The sequence below is a fragment of the Rhincodon typus genome, chromosome 15 (assembly GCF_021869965.1).
Source record: "Rhincodon typus isolate 14 chromosome 15, sRhiTyp1.1, whole genome shotgun sequence".
Classification (NCBI taxonomy): domain Eukaryota; kingdom Metazoa; phylum Chordata; class Chondrichthyes; order Orectolobiformes; family Rhincodontidae; genus Rhincodon; species Rhincodon typus.
Window position 1 is genome coordinate 46,205,117 of NC_063346.1, and position 27,321 is coordinate 46,232,437.

Below are 27,321 nucleotides of genomic sequence, written 5' to 3' on the forward strand. Positions count from 1 at the left end.
TGTCAGGTCAGAAAACTTCAGGAAGAACTAGCAGCTGAATACGAACGGTATCGAGAACAACATGATGCACGTAAACTTCTGATTTCAGATATGAATAATCTCAGATATCAGCAAGAACAGTCAAAAGATTCTCATAAAGAAGAAGGTAAAACTGATAGTCAAAATGGTAAATGTTGTTGTCTAGTGACTAACTAGTAACTATCCTTTCCCATTATGAAATAAGATCACTTTCTGGTCAAGATGGTTTCATAGTAACACTTTGGAATAAAGCACCAACTCTTGGCGAAAGTTTTAGTTGCCTGATACTTCAAGGCATTGGTAATTTTTTTATTTGCTTAGTCAACTACTCCTATTTGGAACCTAGATGGGTAGATTTATTACTGAACATCTTTTAGTCAGCTCCATATTAGCCTGTTGGATAAATCCTCACTGGGTATTATGGATCCAGCTGGAGAAGGAACAAAATAAAGTTAATTTTGATGTGACAGTTTAAACTAGTTAAATCCATCACTATCCATTAGGATCACTAAATCTTAGGTCTGCAAATTGAAACCTGAAATAGGAACAGAATGCAAGACATTAATGAACTCCATGAAGGGCAAAAATTACCCCCTATGATTGTGTGTAACTTAATGGAATACATGAGCTGTATGATGGGTGTCTAATATAACTATTATATTTGGGAAGAATGATCACCAAAATACTTTAAACTTCCAGGTTATTGATTAACTCCCTATTATAATGTAGTTATTGGTTTGTGTTAGGTAGTCACTTTACTGACCTACTGCAAACTTATTTTTAAAAAACTGTAATTTCATGTAGCTGTTTTATCCAGAGTACAAATCAGCAAAAATGAGCATGTTGTCGTTCTAAACTTCAATCCATATTTCAGTGTATTCATTTGAATAGAGCTGGTTTCACCAAACCAAAATGGAAATTATCTTCCTGAACTGACTACTAGTTACTGTCAGTAATATTAGCAAAGAACTGCTTATCTGCCATTTTACTGTTGTTAAAAAAATCTAATTAATAAGCTAATTTATATTGCAGTTCAATTGCTGGATGAAAATATTGTCCAAACTTTGTTGGTCTGTCCTCAAATACCAGTTAAATAGTTTCAGGTTACTACCCAATTACTTTTCTTCAAAGAAGTACTTCTGAGACCCTGAGTAGGTATGTGACTGATGTGATTTGATAGGTATTAATTATAGTTTTCTTTTTTGAAAGCTGAAGCAGTTGAGGACACAGTAAAACTGAAGCTCGCTCTGAAGGTAGCTCGTGAAGACCTTAAGGCACTGCAAGTGGAACTAAATGCAATGAAGGCAGAGTATGGAGATGTGATTCCCAGAAGGGATTTTGAGGCTTTGGATAAGAACTATAATGAGCTGAGTGAAAAGGTATATTTACCATATTTAAAATGTACTGTGCAAGCATTTCCTATGGTGTTGTCTTGTCCTGGATACGAATCCTGATATAACATGATGGTTCCGTTCTCGTGCCATCTCGTGTTATAAGAAAATCACACAGTAACCGCACCATTTAAACTAATGAGGCTGGAATTGTGTTATAGCCAACACAGTTCGCGTTCTACAAACAGTGGTCTAAATTCTTCAATTGTGTTAAAGCCAATTCATGTTGAAGAAACACGCGTTAAAGCAGAACCGACTGTATGTTACAAAATCTTTATGCCATATGAACATCATATTTTCATACTACATCCTGATTTGATTGTTAATTTCAAACTTTTTGCTGTGGGCATAACTGGACCAAGTTATAGGGAATTGCAAAGTGGTTCAGAAAGTCAAGTTAGAGCATTTTGGGTTGAATCAGAAATCATTGCATTGTGTTAGTTGCAGAGTCATGGAGATGTACAGCACGGAAACGGACCCTTCGATCCAACTCGTCTGTGCCAACCAGATATCAGAAATAAATCTAGTCCCATCTGCCAACATTTGTCTCCTATTCCTCTAAACCCATCCTATTCACATTCCCATCCAGATGCCTTTCAAATGTTGTAATTGTACCAGCCTCCACCACTTCCTCTGGCAGGTCATTCTATACATGCACCACCCTCTGCATGAAAAGGTTGCCCCTCAGGTCCCTTTCAAATCTTTCCCCTCGCATCTTAAACCTATGCCCTCTAGTTGTGGACTCCTCCACTGTGGGGGAAAAAGACCTTGTCTATTTGCCCTATGACCCTCATGATTTTATAAACATCTATAAGGTCACCCCTCAGCCTCCGTTGCTCCAAGGAAAATAGCCTCAGTCTGAATTCATCAAAGGCTGGTTTGTGCCCTCTCCTCTGGCAGATTTGATGGTGGGGACCACATAAATCATGCATTTGAAATTCCCATTGTCCTCCCACCTGGCCCTGATGTATGAAATTTTACGTGGGGCATGCAACTACTTGAGGGCCTCATCCTGTTACTGTTTTTTTTAAAAATCTGCATTAGGGTAAGGTCCACATCACGAGAAGCCAGGCAGCTCTACCTGCATGGGTTAGTGTTTGGATAAGGGTATGGACCTCCTTTTGAAGGCCCTTGTGTCCTTTGGAGATTCCCCTTCACACCATGACATTAAGGCCTGCCAGTATGAGACCATCAAACCACAGCACCCTCACCCCATACCTCACCTCTCCCTGAAATGTTAACTCTGCTTTCTCTTCACAGAACCAAACTTGGCTTTCTATGTAACCAAAAATTTTCAAACAAAATCACAACTTTAACATATCTTAACTGCCGTACATTTATATTTTAATATCACCTGAAAGAACAAGATAAGCTAACATTTGTGTGACACGTCTGAATCATGAAGATTATGTCCAGTGCAGCAAGGAATCAGAATTGTGGAATGTTGGCCCTTATTGGGGGGGGTGGTGGTGGTGGTTGGAGGTTGGTGTATAAGAGTAGGGAAGTCTAACTACTACTGTACGAGGTGCTGGTGAGACCATATCTGGAGTACTGTGAACAGTTTTGCTCACCTTATTTAAGGGAAGATATTATTGGAGACAGTTTGGAGAAGGCTCACTAAATGATCACTGGTATGGAGGGATTGTCTTATGAACACTGGTTAACCAGGTTGGGACTCTACTCGTTGGAGTCTAGAAGAATGAGAGGTGATTGCATTGAAACAAATAGGATTCTTAAGAGGCTTGACAGGATGAGTGCTGAGAGGAGAGCTGTTTCCCCTCAGGTGAGAGTCTGGGATCACAAGGCATTGTCTCAAAATTAAGGGGTGCCAATTTAAGACTCTGAGGAGGAATTTCTTCTAATGAGGGTTGAGTGTCTTTGGAACTCCTTGCCATAGAGACCTTAAATGGGGCAGAGTCCTTGTGTATATTTAAGGCTGTGATTGATTCTTGAGCAATAGAGAAATCAAAATGCAAGAAAGTGGATGTGAGGAATGTCGGATGAGCCATGATCTTATTGAATGATGGAATAGGCATGTGGGACTGAACAGCCAACTTGTGCCTATTTCTTATGGTTTTTATGGAGACGAGCATTGCCAACATCTCATGCAATTCTGCCACCCTTCTCATCATTGCCCATGTTATAAGATTCTGTCTTGTGTATTTTTCCCTCTTTCTTTCCTATGTGGATGCTTAATGATAATGTTTCACATATTCCACCCTTCAAATCCAGTGGAAAGATTGGTAAATAACAACCACACAGCACAACTGTGGAAGAACATTTTGGCAGATCCTTTGTTGATAAAGGCTAGAAAATCATTTAATGCAGAGCCAAGTAAGAGAACTCGATTGTATAGCATAAGAGGAAATCAATGAAACTATAGGCTGCTTAACTCAAGTAGAAATTCTTATTAATACAGCCAACAAAAAAAGCCTGGTGTTAAGTGGTACTGTTGGAGATTATAAAACCCAAAACAAAACAATTGCCTAATCATATTCTTCAATGCATAAACTAAGTATTAGCAGTTACATTGCAATTTTTTTTTTAAAAAACTGATTTACTTTTAAGAATCTCATTGGCAGTCAGATTTCAAATGTCTAAGGTATTTTAGGTCATCCAATATGCATTGGATGAATTCTCATCTCGTTTAATTCTGTAATTCCTCAAAAAGAGATACATTTTCTTTTTTTTTGAATGCAGGAGTATGAAGAGTTATGGAATGTTAGTATTGTCAGCTCTATATTTATAAATGTGTTTATTCCTGTAGAATGAAAGCCTGCAGAAGCAGTATTTTCAGATGAAACAGGAGTACACCACTCTGTTAGAAGTTAACAAGCAGATCACTCTCGAACGAGACAAGTTGAGTGCAGAAGTCGAAGTATTCAAAACTAAAATGGCAGGTAAACTCATCCCATCATTTTGAATTGGATTTTAGTTTCAACTAGATTCAAACCTAGGTTCCAATGATGAAAGAGCATTGTTTTAACATGCACTTTTCTAATAACCCATCAAGAAACTACAGCTTGGGTAAATTTCCAAACAGAATTACAATGGAATGCAATTCATATCCACTCAAGGTGGACTAAGCTGAAATCGGTATAAATTCCAGGCTCCTCTTAATTAAAATGTTATGACATAGGGTCATACAGCATGTCCATGCTAACTATGTTCCCAAACTAAACTAGTCCCACCTGCCCATGTTTGGCCCACATCCCTCCAAACCTTTCCTATTCATGTCGTTATCCAAATGTCTTTAAAATATTGTAATTGTACCCGCATCTAGCAATTCATTCCACGCACCAACCACTCTGTTTTTTTTTAAGAAACAATGTTTCCCCTCATGTCCTTTTTTAAAATCTTTTTCTTCTCGCAGCAAAAATATGCTCCTAGTTTTGAATGACCTGCATCGTCTCCCACCCTAGGGAAAGATCCTTGCTATTCATGTTATCTATGATTTTAGAAACCTCTTTGAGATTACCCCTCAACCTCCTACACTCCAGTGAAAAAAAGTCCCAGCCTTTCCAGCCCCTCTTTTACTCAAACTCTCCAATCCTGGCAACATCATGGTAAATCTTTTCTTAGCTCTGTCTCTCTAATTTAATAATATCCTTCCTATAATGGTGTCCAGAACCGCATTCACTACTCCAGAAGAGGCCTAACTAAAGTCCTGTGCAACCACACATATGTTCCAACTCCTATACTCAACAGTCTGAGTAATGAAGGCAAGCATGCTAAATGCCTTCTTAACCACCCTATCTACCTGTGATGCAAATTTCAAAGAATTATGTCCCTGAATCGCCAGGTCTCTCTATTCTAAAACATTAACCAGAGGTCTACCATTAATAAGTCCTGTCCTTGCCTGTTTTACAAAATGCAATACCGCACATTTATCCAAATTAAACTCCATCTGCCACTCCTCAGCCCACTGATGCAATTGATCAAGATCTCTTTGTAATCTGAGATGATCTTCTTCACTATCCACCATATCACCAAATTTGGTGTCATCCACAAACTTATTAGCTATGCCTCCTATATTCCCATCCAAATCATTTATGTAAATAATGAACAAATGTGGACGCAGTACTAATCCCTGTGGAACATTGCTGGTCACAGGCCTCCAGTGCAAAAAACAACTCTCCATCACCACCTTATCTCCTAAAGCCAAGCCAATTTTGTAATTAATTGGCAAGCTCATCCTGAATCCCATGTGATGTAATTATATTAACAGTATATTGCAGAACCTTGTCAAAGGGTTTATTAAAGCCCAAGTAAACAATGTCTACCACTCTGCCCTCAATCTTTTTGGTTACTTCCTCAAAAAACTCAATCAAGTTTGAGAGACGCTATTTCCCTCACACACAATCATGCTGACTATCCCTAATCACTCCTTGCCTCTCCAAATGCATGTAAATCCTATTCCTTTCAGAATCCCCTCCAATAATGTAACCACTACCAATGTCAGACTTGCAGGTCTATAGTTCCCATGCTCTTCCTTACAGCCTTCCTTAAATAAAGACACAACAGCATTAGCCACCCTCTTGTCTTCTGGCATCTCAGACATGGTTACGGATGATACAAAAATTTCTGCTAGGTCCCCGCAATTTCCTGCTCAACTTTCTACAACGTCCTGGGATACACTATATCAGGTCCCAGAGATTTATCCACTTTTTGTTTTCTGAGACCTTTAGCACTTCCTCTTCTGTAACGTGAACTGTTTTCAAAACATCGATATTTATTTCCGAGTTCTCTCGCCTCCATTTTTCTCCACCATCAAAGCTGATGTGAAATATTAATATCTCTCCCATCTCCTGAGGTTCAACACAAAGACTACCTCGTTGATCTTTTAAGGGGCCCCACTCTCTCTCCAGCTGCTCTTTTGCTCTTAATGTACTTTCTGTAATGTGATCCCACTAATTATAGCCTCACAATAACTACTGTATAGCCTTGATTCACATTGAAGAGAACTTCTAACAGTAATTACACAAAAAATTGAAGACCTAAATTTAAACTGTCCTGTGACAGGATGGTTGAACACAAACTTGAACTTTACAAAAATGGGAAACAAATCGCGTTTTGCATAGGTAAACCTCTGCCATCAAAAATTCTCTGGTTCAGAGCTCATCCAGTGGGGCTGAGAACTACTTGCTTCAGCTTAAAGGACAAACATTCTCAAAAAGGGAATTGTACCAAAGCATGTCTTACACTGGTTGGATTGCAGAATATCATTTATTCAGGTAGCACTTCAGGGAAGCTGAAGTCTAGATTTTAAAATCTCAACTGAGTCTTCAATAATGCAATGTAATAGGAATTACAATGTGCACATACACATATATACAATTATTAGTGGGACCACTTTACAGAAAACTTTATTACATGGACATAACTTTATACTTCTATGTGAAATTTTCGATTCTATAATTTTGTGATGGAAACAAGGCATTATGTTTCTGTTAGAGTGAAAGGTAAGGCTGGTAAGAACAATGGATGAGTAAAGATATTGAGATTCTAGTCAAGAATAAAAACAAAAATTAGATATAGACAATTGGGATCAAATGAATCTCTTGAAAAGTATAAAGAGTGTTGGGGCATTCTTGAGAGGGAAATCAGGAAGGCAAATAGGGGATATGAGATAGCCTTGACAGATAAAGTTAAAGATAATCCAAAACAGATTCTGTAAGTACATTAAGAGCAAAAGGGCAGCTGGAGAGAGAGTGGGGCCCCTTAAAAGATCAACGAGGTAGTCTTTGTGTTGAACCTCAGGAGATGGGAGAGATATTAATATTTCACATCAGCTTTGATGGTGGAGAAAAATGGAGGCTAGAGAACTCTGAAATAAATATTGATGTTTTGAAAACACTTCACATTACAGAAGAGGAGGTGCTAGAGGTCTCCGAAAACAAAAGGTGGATAAATCTCTGGGACCTGATATAGTGTATCCCAGGACGTTACAGAAAGCTGAGGAGAAAATTGCAGGGACACATTTTTTGTAAGTTTTTGTAACATCCATATTTACATTGAAGGCGTGAAGTTGTTGTACATGCAAATACTTTAGAATGCATGGTTTGGAAATTGTATTCAAATCACCATAAATAGGAGCTACACTGATGTAATGCACAAGGGCAGTAAATTATGGGAGGGGAAGAATTCTGTATTTAGCCACACATCTGTGGCTATAGAAGTTTTTGCTTAAAAATTTCTTCGAGATAAGTCAAATGCTAAAAATTGACCAATATTTCACTTCAACCACAGGCAATTGCTCTGGCTGTCTCTGTTTAGGTAATAATTGCCCATAACTTCCAGGCCAAGACTAATTTAATGAGACAATGGCGACCATTAGCAATATTAGTCAAACAAAAAAATGAAGTCACAAATTAATTGTTTGCTAGATTGAATAATTTTACCATCTCCTTGGAATGTTGGTGAGATCATAACAAGACAGTGCAATTTTAAAGTATAGTAGAAGAAATAAATTGGATTTATGTAACCACTTGTGTTCTCCTACGCACTGACACCATCTACGTCAGATGTTTGCTCGTCTTACGAAGTAAAGGATTCCAGTTTCTTCGTATACCCTGTACTTTTGAAGGGACTCTAAAATGTTATGTATATATACATCCCTTCCATCTTACTGGAAGTACCCCAATGTTTCCACTTTCGCTTCCCTTTCCTAAGGGAGGTGATGGCCTAGTGATATTATGACTAGACTATTTATCCAGAGGACCAGGTAATGTTCTGGGGAGCTGGGTTTAAATCCTGCCATGGCTGTTGTTGGAATTTTAAATCCAGTAAAAATCTGGAATTAACAGTCTAATGATGACTTTGAAACTTTTGTCAATTGACCCATCTGAATGTCCTTTTTAGAGAAATAGACTTTTCCCTTACCTGCTCTGGCCTACATGACACCCCAGAACCACAGACCCGCAGCAATATGGTTGATCCAGACAGCAGTTAGAGACAAACATCAGATATTGGCTTAGCCAGTGATGCCCACATTCCATGTGTGAATTCAAAATAAAACCTTGGGAGAGCAATAAAATACAGCAAATGTGCAGTCAAGTCAGAAAACCCGAATAAGAATTTGTTTGTGCCTTCTCTATAACTTATCTGTAAAATAGTATGTTATAGAATCATAAGATCCTTACAATGCCGAAAGAGAGCATTCAGCCAATCTAGTCTGCACCAACCCTCCAAATAACATCTCACCCAGACCCAGCCCTGCACCCTATTCCCATAACCCTACATTTACCATGACTAATCCACCTACCTGCACATCCTTTGAACCGTGGGAGGAAACCTGAGCACTTGGCAGAAACCCACACAGATACAGAATGTACAAACTCCACACAATCATCCAAGGCTGCGATTGAACCCAGGTTTGTGGCATTGAGGCAGCACTAACCATTATGCCACTGTGCCGCCTTTGTAAAGAAGCATATTGAGTGAGAGCGGCTACAGTTGTAGGGTCACTTTGGTTCAGTGTTAATACTCTTGATGCCAAGTAAGATATTCAAGCCCTGAATATACTGCCCCATAATGGTACTGAGGAATGCCATGTATTTTTGTGCAAATCAGCCTGCAACTTACGCCAAAAAACAGATATTGTGCTGAATTTTTCAGTTCAGGTTTGAGAACCATTGCTGGACAGAAAGCAGGAGATGAGTCAATTCCATCAGATGTTGGGATCGTGGCATGGCACTTTGCTAGCAGTGGCCACCAACTAACAGGCTGCCACAAACCACCATCCATTTGAGAATGGCAGTCTCCCTACAAGGGTTACCAGAATAATCAAACTAGTCCTGCAGTGCCACCAATAATGGTGTGCAACTGGCTTCTTTACGCAAACTCACCAATCCTTCACACACCGAATTGATAAAATATATATAAGTAGATTCAATTTATTTGTCTACAAATTATGTAAATTATAATTAATTATGTATAAACACATAAAAAACATGCTTAATCTACAATTTTGACTACCATTATTCACAGCAATAGCTAGAACTAGCAGATGACTGGTCACATTCTGCTTTGCTTCCTTGTTCCTCAAAACATGAACATTATTCGCATCTTCCCTTAAAGTGATTTTACAACAGCCATTGTTGAGGCTGTAACATCAATGTGGCAGTGACTCAAGAAGCTTAGCTGAATTTTGGAGAAAAAGCCATTCAAGGCAGATAGGCCCTGTTGAGTGGGGCCGTGTGTTAGTGTCGTTGAGGTGCATTGGCAGCATCTTGGTGCTGGTACAGCTATTACCACTGGGGTGTCTCGTGAGATTTCCTCCTCAAAGTCTCCCTCCCAAAGCATCTTGCTGTGGGAGGCTCCCAGGGAGTATCTGATGTTTGTTTTTCCACACGGTGATTAAAACTTCTGAAAGTGGGCAAAATGTCTCTGTCTATGAACTGAGCCCCAGATGCCTTTTTGCCCCTTTATACCATTATACCATTATTAACTAAGTTCCAGCAAATTTGTGGGCAAAATTTTTTAAAACTTAAACAAAGACAAGCAAGCCTAACCAGTGGAGAACACCATAAGGTTCCCAGTTGCATAAAAATCTGGGCCATCATCTAGGTCACCACTTTAGAGCAGCACAGATGGTTTACTGTAACGTTGGTAGCACTGGTGACTCGTTAAACCAAGGACCCTGTAACTTCCAAAGTAAATAATTTTGAAATAAAAAAATTAATTTTGTTTTCACATTTTGAAATGATACAAAGTTGGACTTCCAGTTGAAGACCTCATTTATAAATTCTGGTTGAAATCAGTATGTTCAACCAGATTGTGTCAACCTGTGTTGAACAAATAATTTTCAATTGCAGTCAGTTTATTGTGAGATTCGTGACTAGGTATGTCTCCACAGGAAGGAACAGCATGATTTCCCTATCACTTCTCCAAATGATGTCACTAGAGCAGCAGTGGCAAAGGACTGGGAAAAATTGTGTGCATACCTTCTCAACTAGGTAGCAGGATGTGATTCAGTGGAAATTAAAACAAGGGAGACAATAATAGTGTATGGAGAACTGAAAAAGAAACACTTTAGAGCATAGTCCCTATGTTAAAATTCTGGTACCTTAATGTTGTGAATAGTTGAAGTCACTGTTTGCTATTAGATCTTATTTATATTTCAGGTCCTCAATATTTTGCAACAGCGTTAGATTGCTGTTGTAGGTGAGACTTTCTAATACATACTTTCACGTACTCTGCCATGTAAGGCTCATAGCTACCATGAAAAGAAACACAGAATGTTTTATTCATTACATTTCACTTGTTGCTTCTACTCTGCCTTCATTTAGATTCTTTTTATCTTCAAAAGGTTGCAGAATAACACATTACCTGAGACCTAACTTAATCTGCCAAGCAAATTTATTCAAACAGTTAACTGAATGTGATACCAGAAGTAACAAATCATAATCCATTAAATCTTCATTATAAACGGAATAAATAGTTTGTAAATTTTATGCAAAAACATACTGTACTTGAGTAGTTTTTAAAAATTCTTAGCAATTACAGAAATGATTTACATAGAGCAGTACAGCACAGGAACAGGCCCTTCAGCCCACGATGTTGTGCCGAACATGATGCCAAATGAAACTAATCCCTTCTGCTTGCCATTGGTCAATATCCCTCTATTCCTTGCATATTTGTGTGCTTATCTAAAAGTTCCTTAAATGCCACTATTGTATCTGCCTCCACCACCACCCCTGGCAGTGCACTTCAAACTGCTACCAATCTCTATGTGAAAACCTTGCCCCTCAGGTCTCCTTTGAACTTTTCCCCTCTAACCTTAAATACATGCCCTCTAGTATTAGACATTTCAACTCTGGGAAAAAGATTCTGACCGTCAACCTTATCTATGATCTGAGTTAATTAATTATCTTCAGTTTAAGACTGACTTATAAATTTGAAAAGGTCAGGCAGATAAAAACTTTCAAAATTATGGCAACACCAGTAGCAAACAGAAATATACCAACACAGGTACATTCAAATATATTCCCAGAAATTTTGCATTTCTAATTCAACCTTTCTCTTAGATTCTTATTTTCAAGTTTATTGATTGCAATAATATTGCAACATTGTTAGAAACTTAACTGGGGTATGATTTTTCTGACTGAAACTGGTTTTCAACACCATACAGAATTTGGAAAATTGAAGAAGCAAATAATAAACTACGTTTTGTCACAGTCTGCCTTCCCCAAAAGGTTATTTTCTAAAGTTTAAAAATCATAACTGTTGCTTTCTTTATTTGCTTTTAATTTGAACAGGTGGCCTTTCTTCAAGTCAGTTGGAAAATATTCCAGTTGAAGCTGATGAAGACTACTTTGAGGGACTGGTATGCGCTAATAGTCATTTGCTTAATAATATTGTAAGGATTCATGAGATCGGTATATCGACCGCATCCTTGTTTAAAGATCACGGGTTTGTATTTTCAGTTGAAAGGCTTACCATTGAAAAAATGATTTGCATTCCTCAGATGATTGTAATAATGTCTAAAATGCTGTGGAAGAAGATTCTATAATTGCAAATGGGAACAAATTATATACTTGAAGAAGAATTTGCGTGGTTCTGGGAAAAGAAAGGGGAAGTGAGACAGTTTAGATTGCACTTTCACACATGCTGGTATGGTATTAATGGAGAAGTGCAGTTAGAATCTGCTAAATATCACGTTACTTATTATCACATTACATTTCCAGGTTGCAATCAGCAAGCTTGAGAGGAAGGCTCGCTGGCTATTGGGTAGATAGGTACCGGGCTGTTGATTAGGGTGCACTGGAAGAGTCAGGTATTGGAAAGATTGAGGGGGGAGGGAAGAATATTGTAGAAGGGGCTGCAAAAATCAGGCAATGGACTGAAGAGTTCAGAAGAAGATTTGGAAGAAGATGGTGGAGTGGAGTGGAGAGTTTACAGAAGATCATTGCACAAGCTACAGTGATTGAGCAGGACAAGAGAAGATTGTGGGTACCGGAGAAATCTGGGGAAGAGAGGAAAAGATTTGGGAGACAAAGAGGAAATTGTATACAGTAGAGGAAATCAGTAAGACATCGGATCATGGAGTGTGAAGCTCAATTAATGGGGAATTGGTGGCTGAATGAAATGCTACTGGACTAAATCCAAAGACTCAGGCTAATGCTCTGGGAATGTGAATTCAAATGCAGTATGGCAACAGAATTTAATTTTGATTGATAAAGTCTAAAATTGACTGTCAGAAAACCCACTTAGTTCACTAAAGTCCTTTTTACAGAAGGAAATCAGCAGTCCTTACCTGGTCTAATCTGTGTGACGCTAGATCCTTGGAACTATGGTTGACTGTTAACAGTCCTCTCAAATGGCCTAGCAAGCCATTCGGTTCAAGTCAGTTACGGATGGACAATAGATGCTGACTTGACAGCGATACCAACATTCCAAGAAAGTAAATTTTAAAAATGCTAGTCTTGCTATGAATGCATAAATCCCAGGAATCAATTCTGATGACCTAAGAAAGAAATTATACTTCCAGGATGCCTTTCATGTTCCAAAGTGCTTTTACAATTTTTTTCTTGATTTGTGGGTGTCAATGGCTGGGCAACAATTATTGCCCATCTCTAGTTACTATTCAGAAAGTTGTGGTGTGGTGTCTTTTTGGATTGCTGCAGTCCATTTGGTGTAGGTAGATCTCAGTGCTGATGGGAAGGCTTTTGTTCCAAGGTCGCTGAGGGGATGGCAATATGTTTCCAAGTTCACATGGTGAGTGGCTTGGAGGGGAACCTGAGGGTGGTAGTGTTCTCGCGTGTTTTGCTTTCTTGTCCTTCTCGGTGGTAGTGGCTGTAGATTTGGGAGGTGCTGACTAAGAAGCCTCGGAATTTCTGCATTGCATATTGTAGATGGTACATGCTGCTGCTACTATGTTTCGGTGGTGGAGGGAATGAATATGGTGCCAGTCAAGTGGGTTGCTTTGTTCTGAATAGTGTCGAGCTTGTTGAGGGTTATTGGGGCTGCACTCATCCAGGCAAATAGGGAGTATTCTATTATAGTCCTGGCTCGTGCGTTGTAGATGGTGGACAGGCTGTGGGGAGTCAGGAGATGAGTTACTCACTGCAGAATTCTTAGCCTCTGTTACTTGCTACTTGTCAGCCCAAACCTTCATATCGTCCAGAACTTGCTAAGTTCCACATGGACTGCTTCATTATTTTGAGTCTCAAATATTACATGATGTTCAACACCAATTGTTCAATCAATAGCAAATGTTCCTACTACATCCACAATGGAGGGAATGTCATTGCTGCTGCAACTAGAGATGGTTGGGCCAAGGACACTACCCTGAGGAATGTCTGCACAGATGTACCAATAGCTGAGATGCCTTCCAACAAACACAACCACAAACATTTGTCCTTCATGCTAATTAAGACTCCAACCAGTGGAATGATTTCCACCCACCCCCCTCCCCCTCCCCCTCCCCCTCCACCTCCCAATTACCATTGACTCTTTTTTGCTAGCGCTCATTTATGCCACACTCTGTCAAATGTAGCCTTGATGTCCTGGTAAGTCATGGTCACTTCACCTCTGGAATTCAGACATTTTTTTTCCCATGTTTGAATAAAGGCTCCAATGAAGTCAGGAGCTGAGTGGACCTGTTAGAACGCAAACTGAGTGCCACTAGGCTGATATCTTCCAACACTTTCCTGATTATTTTGAGTTGACTGTTGGGGTGGTAATTGACCAGGTTGGATTTGTGTCTCTTTTTTTTAATGAGGTGTGTGGTTTGTGTAGTGGACATGCCTGGGTAACTTTCCATATTTTTGGGTAGAGGCCAGTGTTGTAGTTGTACTGGAACAGCTTAGCTAGGGGCACAAGACGTTTTGGAGCATGTCTTCAGTACTGTTGCCAGAATGTTGTTAGGGATGATTTCCTTTGCAGTATCCAATGCCTTTAGCTGGTTTTTGATGCGACGTGAAGTGAATCATAATGGCCGGAGACTGGCATGAGTGCTGGGATCTCTGCAGAAGGCTGATGGATCATTCACTTGGTGTATCTGGCTGAAGATTGTTGTAAATGCTTGTGTCTTATTTGCACTGATAAGTTGGGCTCACCCATCATTGAGGATGGTGATATTTGTGGAGCTGCTGCCTCCTGTGAGTTAATTTTCCACCACCATTCACAACTGGATGTGGCTGGACTGCAAGGCTTGGATCTGATCTGTTGGTTGTGAAACTGCTTATTTTTGTCTGTCAGGCTCTTTATGCTGTTTGGCAAGCAAATTGTCCTATTGTGGCTAGTGGCTTCACATTGATGCCTTATTTCTAAATATGCCTAGTGCTGCTCCTGGCATGCCCTCCTGCACTCTTTTGTAGAAATAGTGTCGATCCTCTGGCTTTACCTGTGACCTCCTAGCCTGGCATATCCCCACTCTACCATTACAATAATGTTGGGAGTACAATTCTGCTGACAGCCCACCCCCACGGATGCCCAGTCTTGAGTTCCTAGATCTGTTTGAACTCAATCCCATTTAGCACAGTGATAATGCTACACTACACAATGGAGGTTCTTTTTCAATATGAAGACTTTTTATTCCACATGAGTTTTACGGTGGTCAATCTTACCTATTAGCACCATGGACAAATGCATCTAAGGCAGACAGATAGATGAGGTAAAGTATGTTTTTCCCACTTGTCGCTTCCCTCAAAACCTACCATAGACCTAGTTTAGTAGCTATCAGCAGGAAGCTTCCTTGCTCATGTTTTACCTAATGTCGTGAGACTTTATTACATTTGAAATCTTGAACGTTCTAATGCCTAGAAACAAAGCAACCATGCAAGCAGCAAGGCCCCATAATTATTAATGAGAACCATTTTGTTTTGAGTGATGTTGAATGGAGGATAGATAATGGGCAAGGCATTAAGTCTAAAGATGTGCATGTTAGGTGGATTGACTGTGCTAAATTGCCCATAATGTCCAGGGATGTGTAGGCTAGGTGGATAAGCCATGGGAAATGCAGGGATTTGGTGGGGGTGAGTGGTGTTTAGGATAGAATGCTCTTCAGAGGGTCAGTGTGAACTCAATGGGCTGAGTGGCCTGTTTCCACACTGTATAGGGATTCTGTTCTATGGAAACAGCAGTGAGTGATTAAGTCTGGAATGCACTACAGGTTAATGACCGGTTTGATGCAACCATTCAAAGTTGAATTAGACTATTAACTTTAAAAGGAAGAATGTGCAGGGTTACAGCAAGATGGTGGGGAAAATGGCATTACATGAATTGCTTATTTGAATCACCAATGCAGACATAATAGGCCAAATGGCTGCCTACTGGATTGCAACAATGCTGTGAAATGCTCTGGATTTCAAATAGCTGCAAAGGATCTTTTATGTGCATCTGAATGGACTGATAGGATCTCGATTTAGTGTCTCATCTAAATGTAAATCTAGGCTTATAAACAAAATGACTTTCTGTATAGGGTACTGGAGAAGATGTTATTGTATATCTGCGTCATGATGGTCTAATCAAGAATGTGAATTTAGCCAAGGAAAGCATAACGAAAGTTCTTAAGGAAATCTGGAAAGAAAAGATGGCAGCAGATCTCCAGGTATGTATATTCTACAGAATCACAACATTGACATTTTCAGATGATATTGACTTCCTACAAAAGAGGTAATTTGTATTTAAAAGGTTAGCAACAGAATCCTTTTTGGAATTTTTTTTTTGGAAAAATTTCAACAATGCAATAAATAAGGAAAGCAGTCAAATATTAACAACTCCTCAATTGAGTTGAAGTTTATATACTCGTACATGCTAGAGCTGGCAAGTCTCTGTTTCATATGTCATGCATTTGAGACTGACTTGTGTTTTGCAAAATACTAGCGTTTCTAAATTGCACAAATAATATAAACTCCAACCCAGTATCAGTGTCAGAAAGTAGTGTAAAATGTATGTCTCCAATTTTTCTACTTGTGCTAAGCTTAATGTCCCCCAACTATGAACCTATTCTTTGATATATCGTGTATCTTCAAGGATTATCTGCCTATTGCACTTAACAATCATTTTAAGTTATTCCAATGGTTTGGCAAGTCTCAGTGAACATATGAAATGCAGCTAGGGAGATTGCAGGCTCAATCTAAGTTTCTAATGTATTAGCTGATTCTGGCTAAAATGTTTGTGTTGGTGTTGTTTCCCAATGCCTACTGCTGGTAGTAAATACAGCCACCAATGTTCTGATGTAACCTAAACACTGAGTATACTGAAGTATGCCTGCGAAAATCCTACAATTGGAAATGGCCTGGACTAGGAAGAAAAAAATAAATGGCTAGAAATCCCATTCATATTTGCTGTTCAGTGGCAATAAACATGATGGAAAGTGAGTTGGGACAAAGTAGAAGTTATCTATGACATCCCCCATCAATCAACATCCAGCGTTTAGACTCTCACCTAAATCACAGAGTAGTGAAAAATAATAGAATTGAGCTGATTTTTTTTTAAATGCTTTGTTATATTTTCTTGTGCTTGTATAACACCTCTTAACCAATTTCCTGAAGACCTGTAATAATTGTGCAACAGAGAGAAACTTCCATGAAACAAAAGAATTTATTTTGCATCTCCTGATACTGCTGACATAATTATGCCTAATATAGAGCATCACGTTTCTATGAAGAAATTTGTTTAAACAAAATCTAATTATTGTTTTTCCACAAAACAGAGTGGAACGAGGTCTAGCCTTCCTGAGTTTTTCTATAACTTCCTCCAGAAGAAGTATGGAAACTCTGCCCTGCTTTGGGCCTACAACATTTATTATGGCTGCAGAAACCATCAGAAGGATGAATTCATCAGTTTGTTTTTCAGTATTCTTAATGGAATTGTGAGTTTTGGCCTTCTCTTATTCAACAGAGTTAACAGAATTTCAAAAGTATTTATATAAGTTAAAGGATTTTTTTGTTATCCTCCCATTAATGACTTGATACTGTCATTGTTTCACTGTCTGCAGTTGTTCACATCATAGTATCTACACAGCATGCCATAGGAGTGGTGGGAAGTAGTATTGATTTCCCCTAAATTCCTGGATTTGTACTGTTAGCTATACTGCTGTGGAGGTGCTGAGGTAAAGCCAAGTGTTTCTTTACAACCAGAGAATATTTTAAGGAATTTTGGCAACATGCACTTTCTTTTAATCAGTCAAACATGACGTTTGTGTTAGCATTGGAATGCCAATGATCATTTTAACAGCACAAAAGACTATTGTCATGAATAAGGATTATTGTTTCATTTATTGGATTAGTTAAATCTGAGACGAGGAGTTGTGATTGTTTGGATGGTTGTGAATCTTTGAAATTCTCTGTTCCAAAGGGTTTCAGATACTCAGTTTTTCAGTACTTTAAAGGTTGAGGTTTTTGGACTCTAGGGATATTGGGATGGGAAGAACGTGGAATTGAAATCAAAGAACAGCCATAAACTTCTGGAATAGCAGCATAGTGTTGCAGCGCTATAGGCATATTCTTACATCCACTTCTTGTGCCATTTGAACAAAGAGGGTTATTTCTTAGGATCAGAAGCTCAAAAGGATGCCTTCATCATTTCCGGCACTGGATCTTAAGGTTATAGACACCGAGAAACAGCACTTTGTTCCTCAGCCACAAGCACCAACCCAATTTTCTTATAAAACTATTAATAGAATCAGATTCCACAGAGCTTTCCAGATCCCATCATTGAGTAAAATAAATATTATTTTTTTCTCCTGTTTGGATCTGTTAATGATCTTTAATCAATGGCCTCTGATTATTGACCCCCCTTGCAGTAGGGATGTTTTACTCCATCTTCTTGATCAAAACATTTCATCATGCTAAAAACCTCCTTGTGCTATAATTGTTAACAATTTTTGTGGTAAGTTTTTAAATGTGAAATTAATAAATAAATGGAGCAACTTTGTCAAACTCATGGTGCAACAGAGTGAGAGATGCACTTTTATGATACTGGATGCAGTCTGAGCCCACTACGAATGAGGATTCACAATTTACAGTGTGTCTTTTCCCCCCACCCCCCCAAGTTGCTAATGGATTTTAACATGAAGGATGCAAAAAATGTAATTAGAGTTTTCTTTCTGATAGAACACGTTATCAGTATATTTCCAAGCCTAATGAGAAAGCAAAGTAACAAATTCATGCTTCACTACTCTCCACTGCAAGGAGACAGAACTTCAGTAATGCTTTTATAATTCCCTATCTAGCTAGTTCCTCATTACAGCTATCATTGCAAAGAGGAGCCTTATGAAAGTAGGATACAAGAAAGAGTCACTTTTAACTATTGATCAAGATTTGAGGCATAATTTGGAAGAAATAATATGTAGTTAAAATATTCTAGCATTCTGTCTAATTGGACTTACGGTCTAAATTACTTTTATAGATGGATGAAAGTGTATATCACGGGCAGATTCAACATATTGCACATGTGCTGAAAGAACTGAACCATCATGACACATCTGGAAAAGGGATCCTTTCTAAACAGGAGTTCAGGTCAGCATTCTTAAAACTTGCATTTAGATTGCCCAGGGAAATAAAGTGCCTTCCAAATGAGTAGTGCAATAAATGGGGTTAGAGAACACGTACATCCCTGACTAGGTGCATGGCTCTGAGTCTCAAAGATTATGGGCTTTAAACTTACCTGCCTTCTCGAAGTTGATGCATTTAATCCCGTGGAGTACAGACACAAAGCATACTAATGCAAAGTAACTTCCTTTCAGGAGAAGGGAACCATTTGTGTGTGTGTGTGTGTAAATTTTATTGAGCATTGATAGTTACAGTTAAGCCAATACTTTTCTTATTTTGTCTGTATTTAAATTAGTATCTGAATAAAGAGTGTTTTGTTTCAAGCCTGGTAGTTTGACCAACCAAATTGCATCTGGAACACAACACCTTACATTCACCTTTAAAATAAGAAAAGGTTAGGGTCTAGGCTACCCTTGTAATAATATTTTGAAGGGTTTTGGTCTGGTCCATAACAACAATATTCAAGACTATAGTCCTCGTGTAGATTTAGTATTTTTTGTTGGTGCAGATTTGATGGGCTGAAGGCCTTTCTGCATTTTGTCTTTTGATGCATTTCTGCCTGTTCCATGATTTGATAATAGATGATGAATGGCCATAGAGGTGGGTCTTTGTTTCTGTTTTTGTTTGTTTGTTTGACTGTTTTGAGTCAGGAACTAGAGACTCTGCTGAGCCAAAGCTGTTGAGTAAGACTACCTTTTACCTTTGTTTGATATTCTAGTTATTTACACTCTTAACACAAGGCTGTGCATAGAATCTGAGGTGAAATGATCCTAGCATGCGATCTCTTACATTACTGTTGATGTCGGCTGACCATTTACTTTTTTTTTGATTGTTACAAGAGAAAATAAATAGTTTTGATTTTCTTGTCTTCTGTGAAAAGATTCTTTTTCTTTGAAACAGGATTTGACGTTTTCCTTACACCCTGTTTGTGAAACACAATGTTTTAAAATGACTCGCAACAAACAGGCTTCAGGCTTAAATCAGAAATATAGCTTATTCATGCATTGAAACTTGGGGGGGGGATGATTGTCACAATACGCATGTGTGCATTCATACAAGAAAACAAAGGAATCAGTTTACAGTTAAGATTAACATTAAAACCAAAAATATGAATTTTAATGCATATGATCATCAGAGTCCAGATAGTTAATCACCAGTGAAAGATCTTTCCTATTGGAACTCAGATTCAGACAGGATTATACGAGCCAAGGCAGAATTCCTTTTTTAAGTTGACAAAGGCACAGTAACAAGAGACTTAATCCACTATTCAGTCAAACAAAATTTATTCAGAACTGGGTTAAGGGTGGTCTTGAGAGAGAAAGAGATTATCAGTCTACATTGTTTTACCAGATGGTTAGATTCTTAGCAGATCAAGGGAAGGCTTCAAAAAGGTATGCTTGAACTGTTTCAATGAGTAATAGTGATCATTGTGATGAGCCCATTAAGGAGTCAGCTTCAACTAATCAATCTGTTTCTATCTGATAGCCAAAGATCCATTATTCACTTTCGGAGATGGCTGAGTTTAACCATTGTTTGTTGTTTGAGATAGATGGGGACTGTTAGTGCTTTTACAGGTGTTCAGTTTTTGTAGCTCTATGCTACCCTCTCCGGCTGGGGAGTCACCTGCCTTTGAACTCCTAGCCTCTGACGTGTTGTAGTTATTGTCTTGATAGGGCCAGCCCACTTAAATTTCTGTCCAATAATAAGCTGCAGTGTTGTTAGTGGAGATTTGATGATAGTAATGTGACTGAATGCCAAGGGGAATGTTTAAATTCTCTCGTAGATGGTAACTGCTCAGCCCTTGTAATTTTTTTTTTGTAGTGGTAGATACCATTTGCACAAAACAGCGCCTCTCAAATGTTTGAACAACAGGTGAAACTGTATAAATCCTGGAGGGAAATGGACACCTACAACTTTCCACTGCATCTTTATATCCTGATGGATGGAGCTTTAATTTAAAAATTGAAAATTCTTTCTTACAGTCAAACTTTGAAGAAAGCCCTCCCTAATAAGAATGAAAAATACATAGAAGAGCTGATTGCTGCTGCAACATCCCAACTTGGAGATGACAATAAAATTAAATACAGTACCTTATTTGAAGAGGTAATGTTTTAAAAAAATCTATTGTAACTTGGCCAATGTTTTGGATAATGAATATCTTGCACATATTCAAGAATAACCAAACAGGTAGGCTGGTGTCATCTAGGCAAGGGTTCTCTCTACAACCAGTTTAGAGAATGTCCCTCCTCCCAATGATGCACTGCAGTGCATAGGTCCACACCTCAAATTTTTCAACTTCATTGGTTAGGAAGCCTATCCCACCATTCGATAGGGTCCCAGTTGCCTTTTGTTATCAAATCTCACATCTCTCAAGTTTTGCCACAAATTATATTCTAGCTGAGCAGTGCAGGCTAACTATTTTAAATCCCAATCTGAAGACATTAAATATTGTTAAGAACAAAACTAATCATGTCAGTTCCTGAGAAACTAAGAAGACCAAAAATTATAATCACAAAAGAAGTGATGCTGTTTCGTATTACCTTGTATGTAGATTTTCACCAGTAAACCAACATTCTTAACGAAAAAAAAACACTAACACTCATCACATTTAGAAGTATGGATTCTTATTTTATTTCTTTTGGTGCTCTACAGAATGCAGAAGGCACAGCAGGAGCTTTTCTTGCATTGCTGCAAAGTCAATACACAGCAGAGAAAACGATGTACCTTGATGAATTAAGAAATGCATTGGAAGAGAAAGAGTAAGCGACAAACTATTATTGATCTTATTCCAATAGAACAGGCAGATCTCTATGCTGTAAGACACTGGGTGATTGGCTGTAAGGTGCACAAATTGAGGCATTCTGTTCATGTCAGGCTTGACTTTCATGTAGTTACAAATCTCAAGTTATTTCTGCTTTAAAACAATGGTCAGTTGTACCTGTAGTGGGATACTTTAAGTAATATTCCTTTACAACTTGGTGTCAAATCACATGGTATTATGTGGCATCATGAAGCAACTTTTGTTACTGGGTTTGAGTGCAGCAGATTACTGGGAAACAAACTACAGATATCTTCTGGCTATTACGGTAACTACTAGGGCTCGTTAAAAACAGTTTCAAATTTAATCAGAAGTAATTTTTTAGGTGAAGTTTTTGTAATAATTCATTTTACTTTAAAATGAAGGTAAGATACCATAAATCAATACAATTATGTTTGGAACTTTGACACACTACACAAAAATATTGTCTTTAAAAGGTGTAATAAAGGCAACAACACAAAAAAAAGGATAAATCCAGCTACCCCCAAACCATACAAACCTAATTTCGTGCCCCAGCTGAGAAATGAAGCAGTTCAAAGTAGCACTCATTAGTTTAATCCTTGTGCTAGTGTGCACAATAATGCACAATATAATCACATATGACCATGGGGAAAAAACAGAGTGTTGGATATTAACCAGCACAGAGAAACCAGCCAACAGTTTAAAAATAAGTAGTATTTCCTTCATTATTAGCCACCAAACCACTTACTAACGTAGGTCTGCAATAAATTTTCTCCAGTTCACACTCAAAACAATTGGCAAGAATCTGACAGTCAAACCAGTTTATGAAAATTAAAAGTACACAACTTCCCCTCAGACCATTTAAACAAGACATTTCTAATATCTTGCAATTTGAGTGAGAAAATACTCTTGAATGGCAATTTTTATAATACGACCTTTTTAAGCAAGTGAACATCGTTTTGTTGAAGTAAAGCCTGAGGATTCAGAGGGACAATGTTGTGAAGTTGTGTACTGAATAGATAGATTCTCACAAATTCAATTTGCATTGTAACCTGGAAAATATTCTCAGTTGTGGCTTTTCAATGAGTAGTTTTTTTTTTAGCTTTGAGAAAATCAGAGAAATAAATATCCTTCACAATGAAGGGGGTATATGACGATAAGAAATCTGGCAGCAGAATTCTAGAAAGGATGTGAAGCCTTTGAGAATGCAGTAAAGATTGACAATATAGTTTCCAAGCATCAGTTTTTGGTGGATAGACTGGAGAATCTACAGTGACTGTTCCTAGAGAAGTGAGAAGAGCTCTGATAAAGATGCTGAAAATCATGAGGGATCCAGATAGTATTCACCAAAGAGAGGGACCAGAGGGATGTTGAGGTTAGGGAAAGGTGTGAATACTCTTGGGTAGGTCAACGTAAAGAAGGAGGAAGCATTGGGTGTCTTGAAATGGATTAAGATAGACAAGTCACCAGGGCCAGACGGGATCTATCCCAGGATACTGTGGAAGACAAGGGAAGAGAAAGCTCGGGTCTTAACGGATATCTTTGTATCCTCTTTGACCTCAGGCAAGGTTGCAGAGGACTGGAAAGTGATCAATGCTGTTCCTTTGTTTAAGAAGGGAAATAGAGAAAATCCAGGTAATTACAAGCTGGTGAGCCTGATGTCAGTGGTGGGGAAGTTGTTTGAGAAGACACTCAGAGACAGGATTTATACACATTTGGAAGTTTGAGTTTTTGGAAGAGGTGACAAGAATGATTGAGGGAAGGGCGGTGCATGTTGTCTACATGGACTCTCATAAGACACTTGATAAGGTACCTCATGGTAGGCTGGTACAGAAGGTAGAGTCTTGGGGATCCAGGGTGAGCTGGCTGGATCGATATAAAACTGGCTTGGTCATAGAAGACAAAGTAGTGGTGGAAGAGTGATTTTTGGAATGGAGATCAGTAACTAGTGGTAATCAGCAGGAATCAGTGCTGGCATCTTTTTTGTTCTTACAATATAGATGATCTGGAGGAAAATGTAGATAGTCTGATTAGTAAATTTGTGAAGATGCAGATAGGGAGGATTGTCAAAGGACACCACAGGATATAAATTGCAGATATGGGCTGAGAAAATGGCAGATGGGGTTTAATCCACACAAATGTGAAGTGATGCATTTGGAAGATCAAATTCGGGTGCATACACGTCCACAGATCCCTGGAAGTGGCAACACAGGTGGATAAGGTGGTCAAGAAGGTATACAGCATGCTTGCCTTCATTGGCCGAGGCATCGAAACTTGCCAACGTTTAGTTAGGCCACATTTGGAATACTGCATGCAGTTCTGGTCACCACAATACCAAAAGGACATGGATGCTTTGAAGAGAGTGCAGAGAAGGTTGCCTGGTCTGAAGGGTTTTAATTATGGGGAGAAGTTGGGTAAACTCAGATTGTTTTCGTTGGAAAATCAGAGACTGACGTCTACAAGATTTGAGAGGCATAGATAGGGTGGACAGTCAGAGGCTTTTTCCCAGGAAAGAAAACTCAACTATAAGAGAGCACAGGTTCAAGGTGAGGGGGGGAAAGTTTTTTTGGGGTGAAAAATGTGGGAAAAACTTTTCAGAGGGTGGTGGCTGCCTGGAACACATTGCCAGTGAAGGTGGTGAAAGCAGCACGTTTGGAATGTTTTAATACATATCTTGATAGACACGAGTGGGAGGCGACCAGAGGGATCGGAACCATGGATGGGCAATAAGTAACGGGTTTAAATAAGGAATAGGAATCAACGCAGGTTTGGTGGGCCGAAGGGCCCGTTCCTATGCTGTATTGTATAGAGCAAAACTGTAACCCTTGACAGATGGGTCAAGAACGAGAAACCACAGGTTTAAAAAGTTTGACAGCAGATCTAAAGGCAACACGAGAAATCTCTTGTGTTGAATGTTTAAAATTTGGCTTTAAAGATTGGAAAAATCGATTTTGGACTTAAAAAAGGTAATTGGATTAGTGACAGGAACACATTTCCTGCTCAAGGTTTTTAAGACTTGTAGCTCAGGCTGTTGACCCACTCACCAAACCATTAAGTTTGTTCGGATTATGCAAACAAGCTTACCAGCTTAGCGAGCACGTCAACAACAGAAACATTTCCTGTACCGTACCAGGACTCAAAGTACATGGGAGTAGCTGGCAAATTGGCCCATACAAGCCATTAAACTACCTGGGAAAATTCGATCATGCAGCAACCAGAAAAGCCATCCCCTTTAGTAGAATGGGCAGAAAATCTGAGGAAGAAAGCTGTAAGTGAAAGGTGTTGGAAGATGAAGATTGCAAGTGTGGGGAGGATGGAAGAGGCTGTAAATGAGAACAGTTTTAAACTTGTCAACCAAGGAATATGCAGCTAACTCAGCCAGAAAAACTGAAATTGCTGAGGTAGTGAATTCCTTGAAAATCAATATGAAATCTCTAGCTTAAGGGTAAAAATGTTTAAGAGCAACTGGGGGGGGTGGAAATATAGTGGATACATAATTCTTAATTTAAATGTAATAATTAATAAAAGATGCAATAAAAATGGTCCTAACTGCCTGGTTTAAAGTAATCTAACTTTGTCATCTGCAATGAAAATAGCTGTGATGTCATCAGCTTACAGAAGGCGTGTTTAGGGTATTGGCTTTTCTCATTATATAGATGTCAGTTATTTTGCTTATTGTCCTGCACCAAACTGTGGTGTCAAATTGAACCTTTGCTGTAAATTGTGGTTTTAAGTCTAATGGAAAATTAAAAATTCTGCTTCTGTGATTTCAAATAGCCCATATGTAAACTCAAACAGAGAAGGTATTGTTATTAGAAGACCTTGTATATGAATTAGTGTGAATGAAAAAGTAGCCCATAAGAAAATCTCAAGAGCAGCCCTTAGGAAACAAAATTATTTTGATCCCTGGGTTACAGGAACATGGCTAAGCGTTTCAGACAGCATAGACTTGATTGGCTGCAATATCCATTTTATGCTGTAACTATTCCATGATTCATTTGAATGAACATGCTTCTATCATTTCTCCCTAAAAACAAAACTTAAATCTTGTGATCTTAATGGTCTTTTGAGATGTAGTCAACAAATAAAACTGCATTAATTTTGCAAAGTATGACTGCAAGTCAATTATTACTGTTTTTCATTCAGAGCAGCATCTTATGATAAATATTTTAAAAAATCAAGTCAGCTTCAGCACATTTTCCAATATAAGTGGAAGTCAAGTTTAAAGGACCATAATATAAACAAGTGATTTTACTAATATATAAAACTAGAAAGATGCAATGTTGAGTATTGCACTATATCCTGAAGTTCTGTTGATATTAAGTACACAAAATAAACCTGATCATTTTTTATGTAAATATGAAAATGTTGCTTCATCCTGTTCTGAAATGTTGATGAAGAACAGCTCAAGGAAAATCAAATATCCATTGATCTAAATTAGTACATTTTTCTTATCTCCTCCCTAACATAAAGCTAAGATTCCATCTTGCACCTTAAGCACTCCTTATTTAAATGCTCTGTAGAAGACACTGTTGTAATTGCAAGTATTCTCATTGCAGTCAAACTTGCATTTAATCATGTGATGCCCACAAAGAATACATAATTTGTTAGACTATTGTGACTTTAGGAAATAGTTTTTTTAAAACGTTTTTCCTTTTATCCACAGGGAGCTGACAGTAGCTGACCTAAAAAAGGCTTTTCAAAAAATTGATCCATCAATGGATCCACAGACCTTGGCCACATATTTAGCTCAAGGTTTCCAAACAACAAAGGAACAGCTTGATCAATCTACTGCTGTGGATACTGACACTGTTCTAGATCGATTACAAGCAAGTGACATAAAGAGAGTAGGACCTTGGAAGTAGTACAAAACTTGGAGTTCTGATGAGGACGGCCTTACATATGTTAATATTTTAAAAGTAAACTACATTATGACTGTTCACTTTGAACAGAGTCACTGTTCTTTAATTTAAAAAAATATTAGACTACTGTTTTCTTGTTCTTTTGAGCTCCACAGCTAAGGTCTATTCTAATGTTTATTGATAGAAAAAGTGCTAAAGTTGATACAATAAAAAGGATGTATATATTACTCGGTACTCTTTTAAAAACATTCATGCATGGGATGTGGGCTTCTCAGGCTGGGTCAGCATTTATTACCCATCCCTAGTTGGCCATAATAAGCTGGTGGTGAACTGCCTTACTACTCATATTATTACTACTACTACTTTAAAACTTTATTTTAAAAAATGTACTGTATCTAAGGGAGATGCTAAATGAAATTGTTAATACAAGTTCGGTAGTTTCTAATAACATAATGAACTCAAATATTAGTATTTAAGATAAGCAGCTCCAATATTAAAAATGATAGAAGTCAGAGACTTCTATCATTTTCTTCAATCTTAAGGTGCACGTCCCTGGGTATTGCAACTGTCTACTAACTTACCTAAGTGCATTTCTCATGCATGAGTCTAAACAGTCATGACCAGCAGGCTGCTAAATTGTGGCATAAAAATGTTTGTTTTGACCGACTTCATTTGTGGTGATATTCCCTTACCCAGTTCAGCCTTATCCAGTATTTCCACTGGATAAAATTGGTCAGCTCACCACACATCAGAAACAGCTATTTTGATGT

At 38.4% G+C, this 27,321-nt stretch overlaps 1 protein-coding gene across 1 annotated transcript; it reads left to right on the plus strand.

The window, feature by feature from the left end:
* Nucleotides 1-26,758, plus strand: tsnaxip1 (translin-associated factor X interacting protein 1; the record flags this gene model as incomplete). The annotated part of the gene is made up of 10 exons (XM_048605905.1): nucleotides 1-145; nucleotides 1,228-1,397; nucleotides 4,177-4,309; nucleotides 11,669-11,736; nucleotides 15,835-15,963; nucleotides 17,071-17,229; nucleotides 18,768-18,877; nucleotides 20,893-21,013; nucleotides 21,563-21,669; nucleotides 26,356-26,758. Coding segments are annotated over 10 exons (1,341 nt in total), but the record flags the coding sequence as incomplete, so codon positions are not given.
* Between the last annotated feature and the right edge of the window lie 563 nt (nucleotides 26,759-27,321).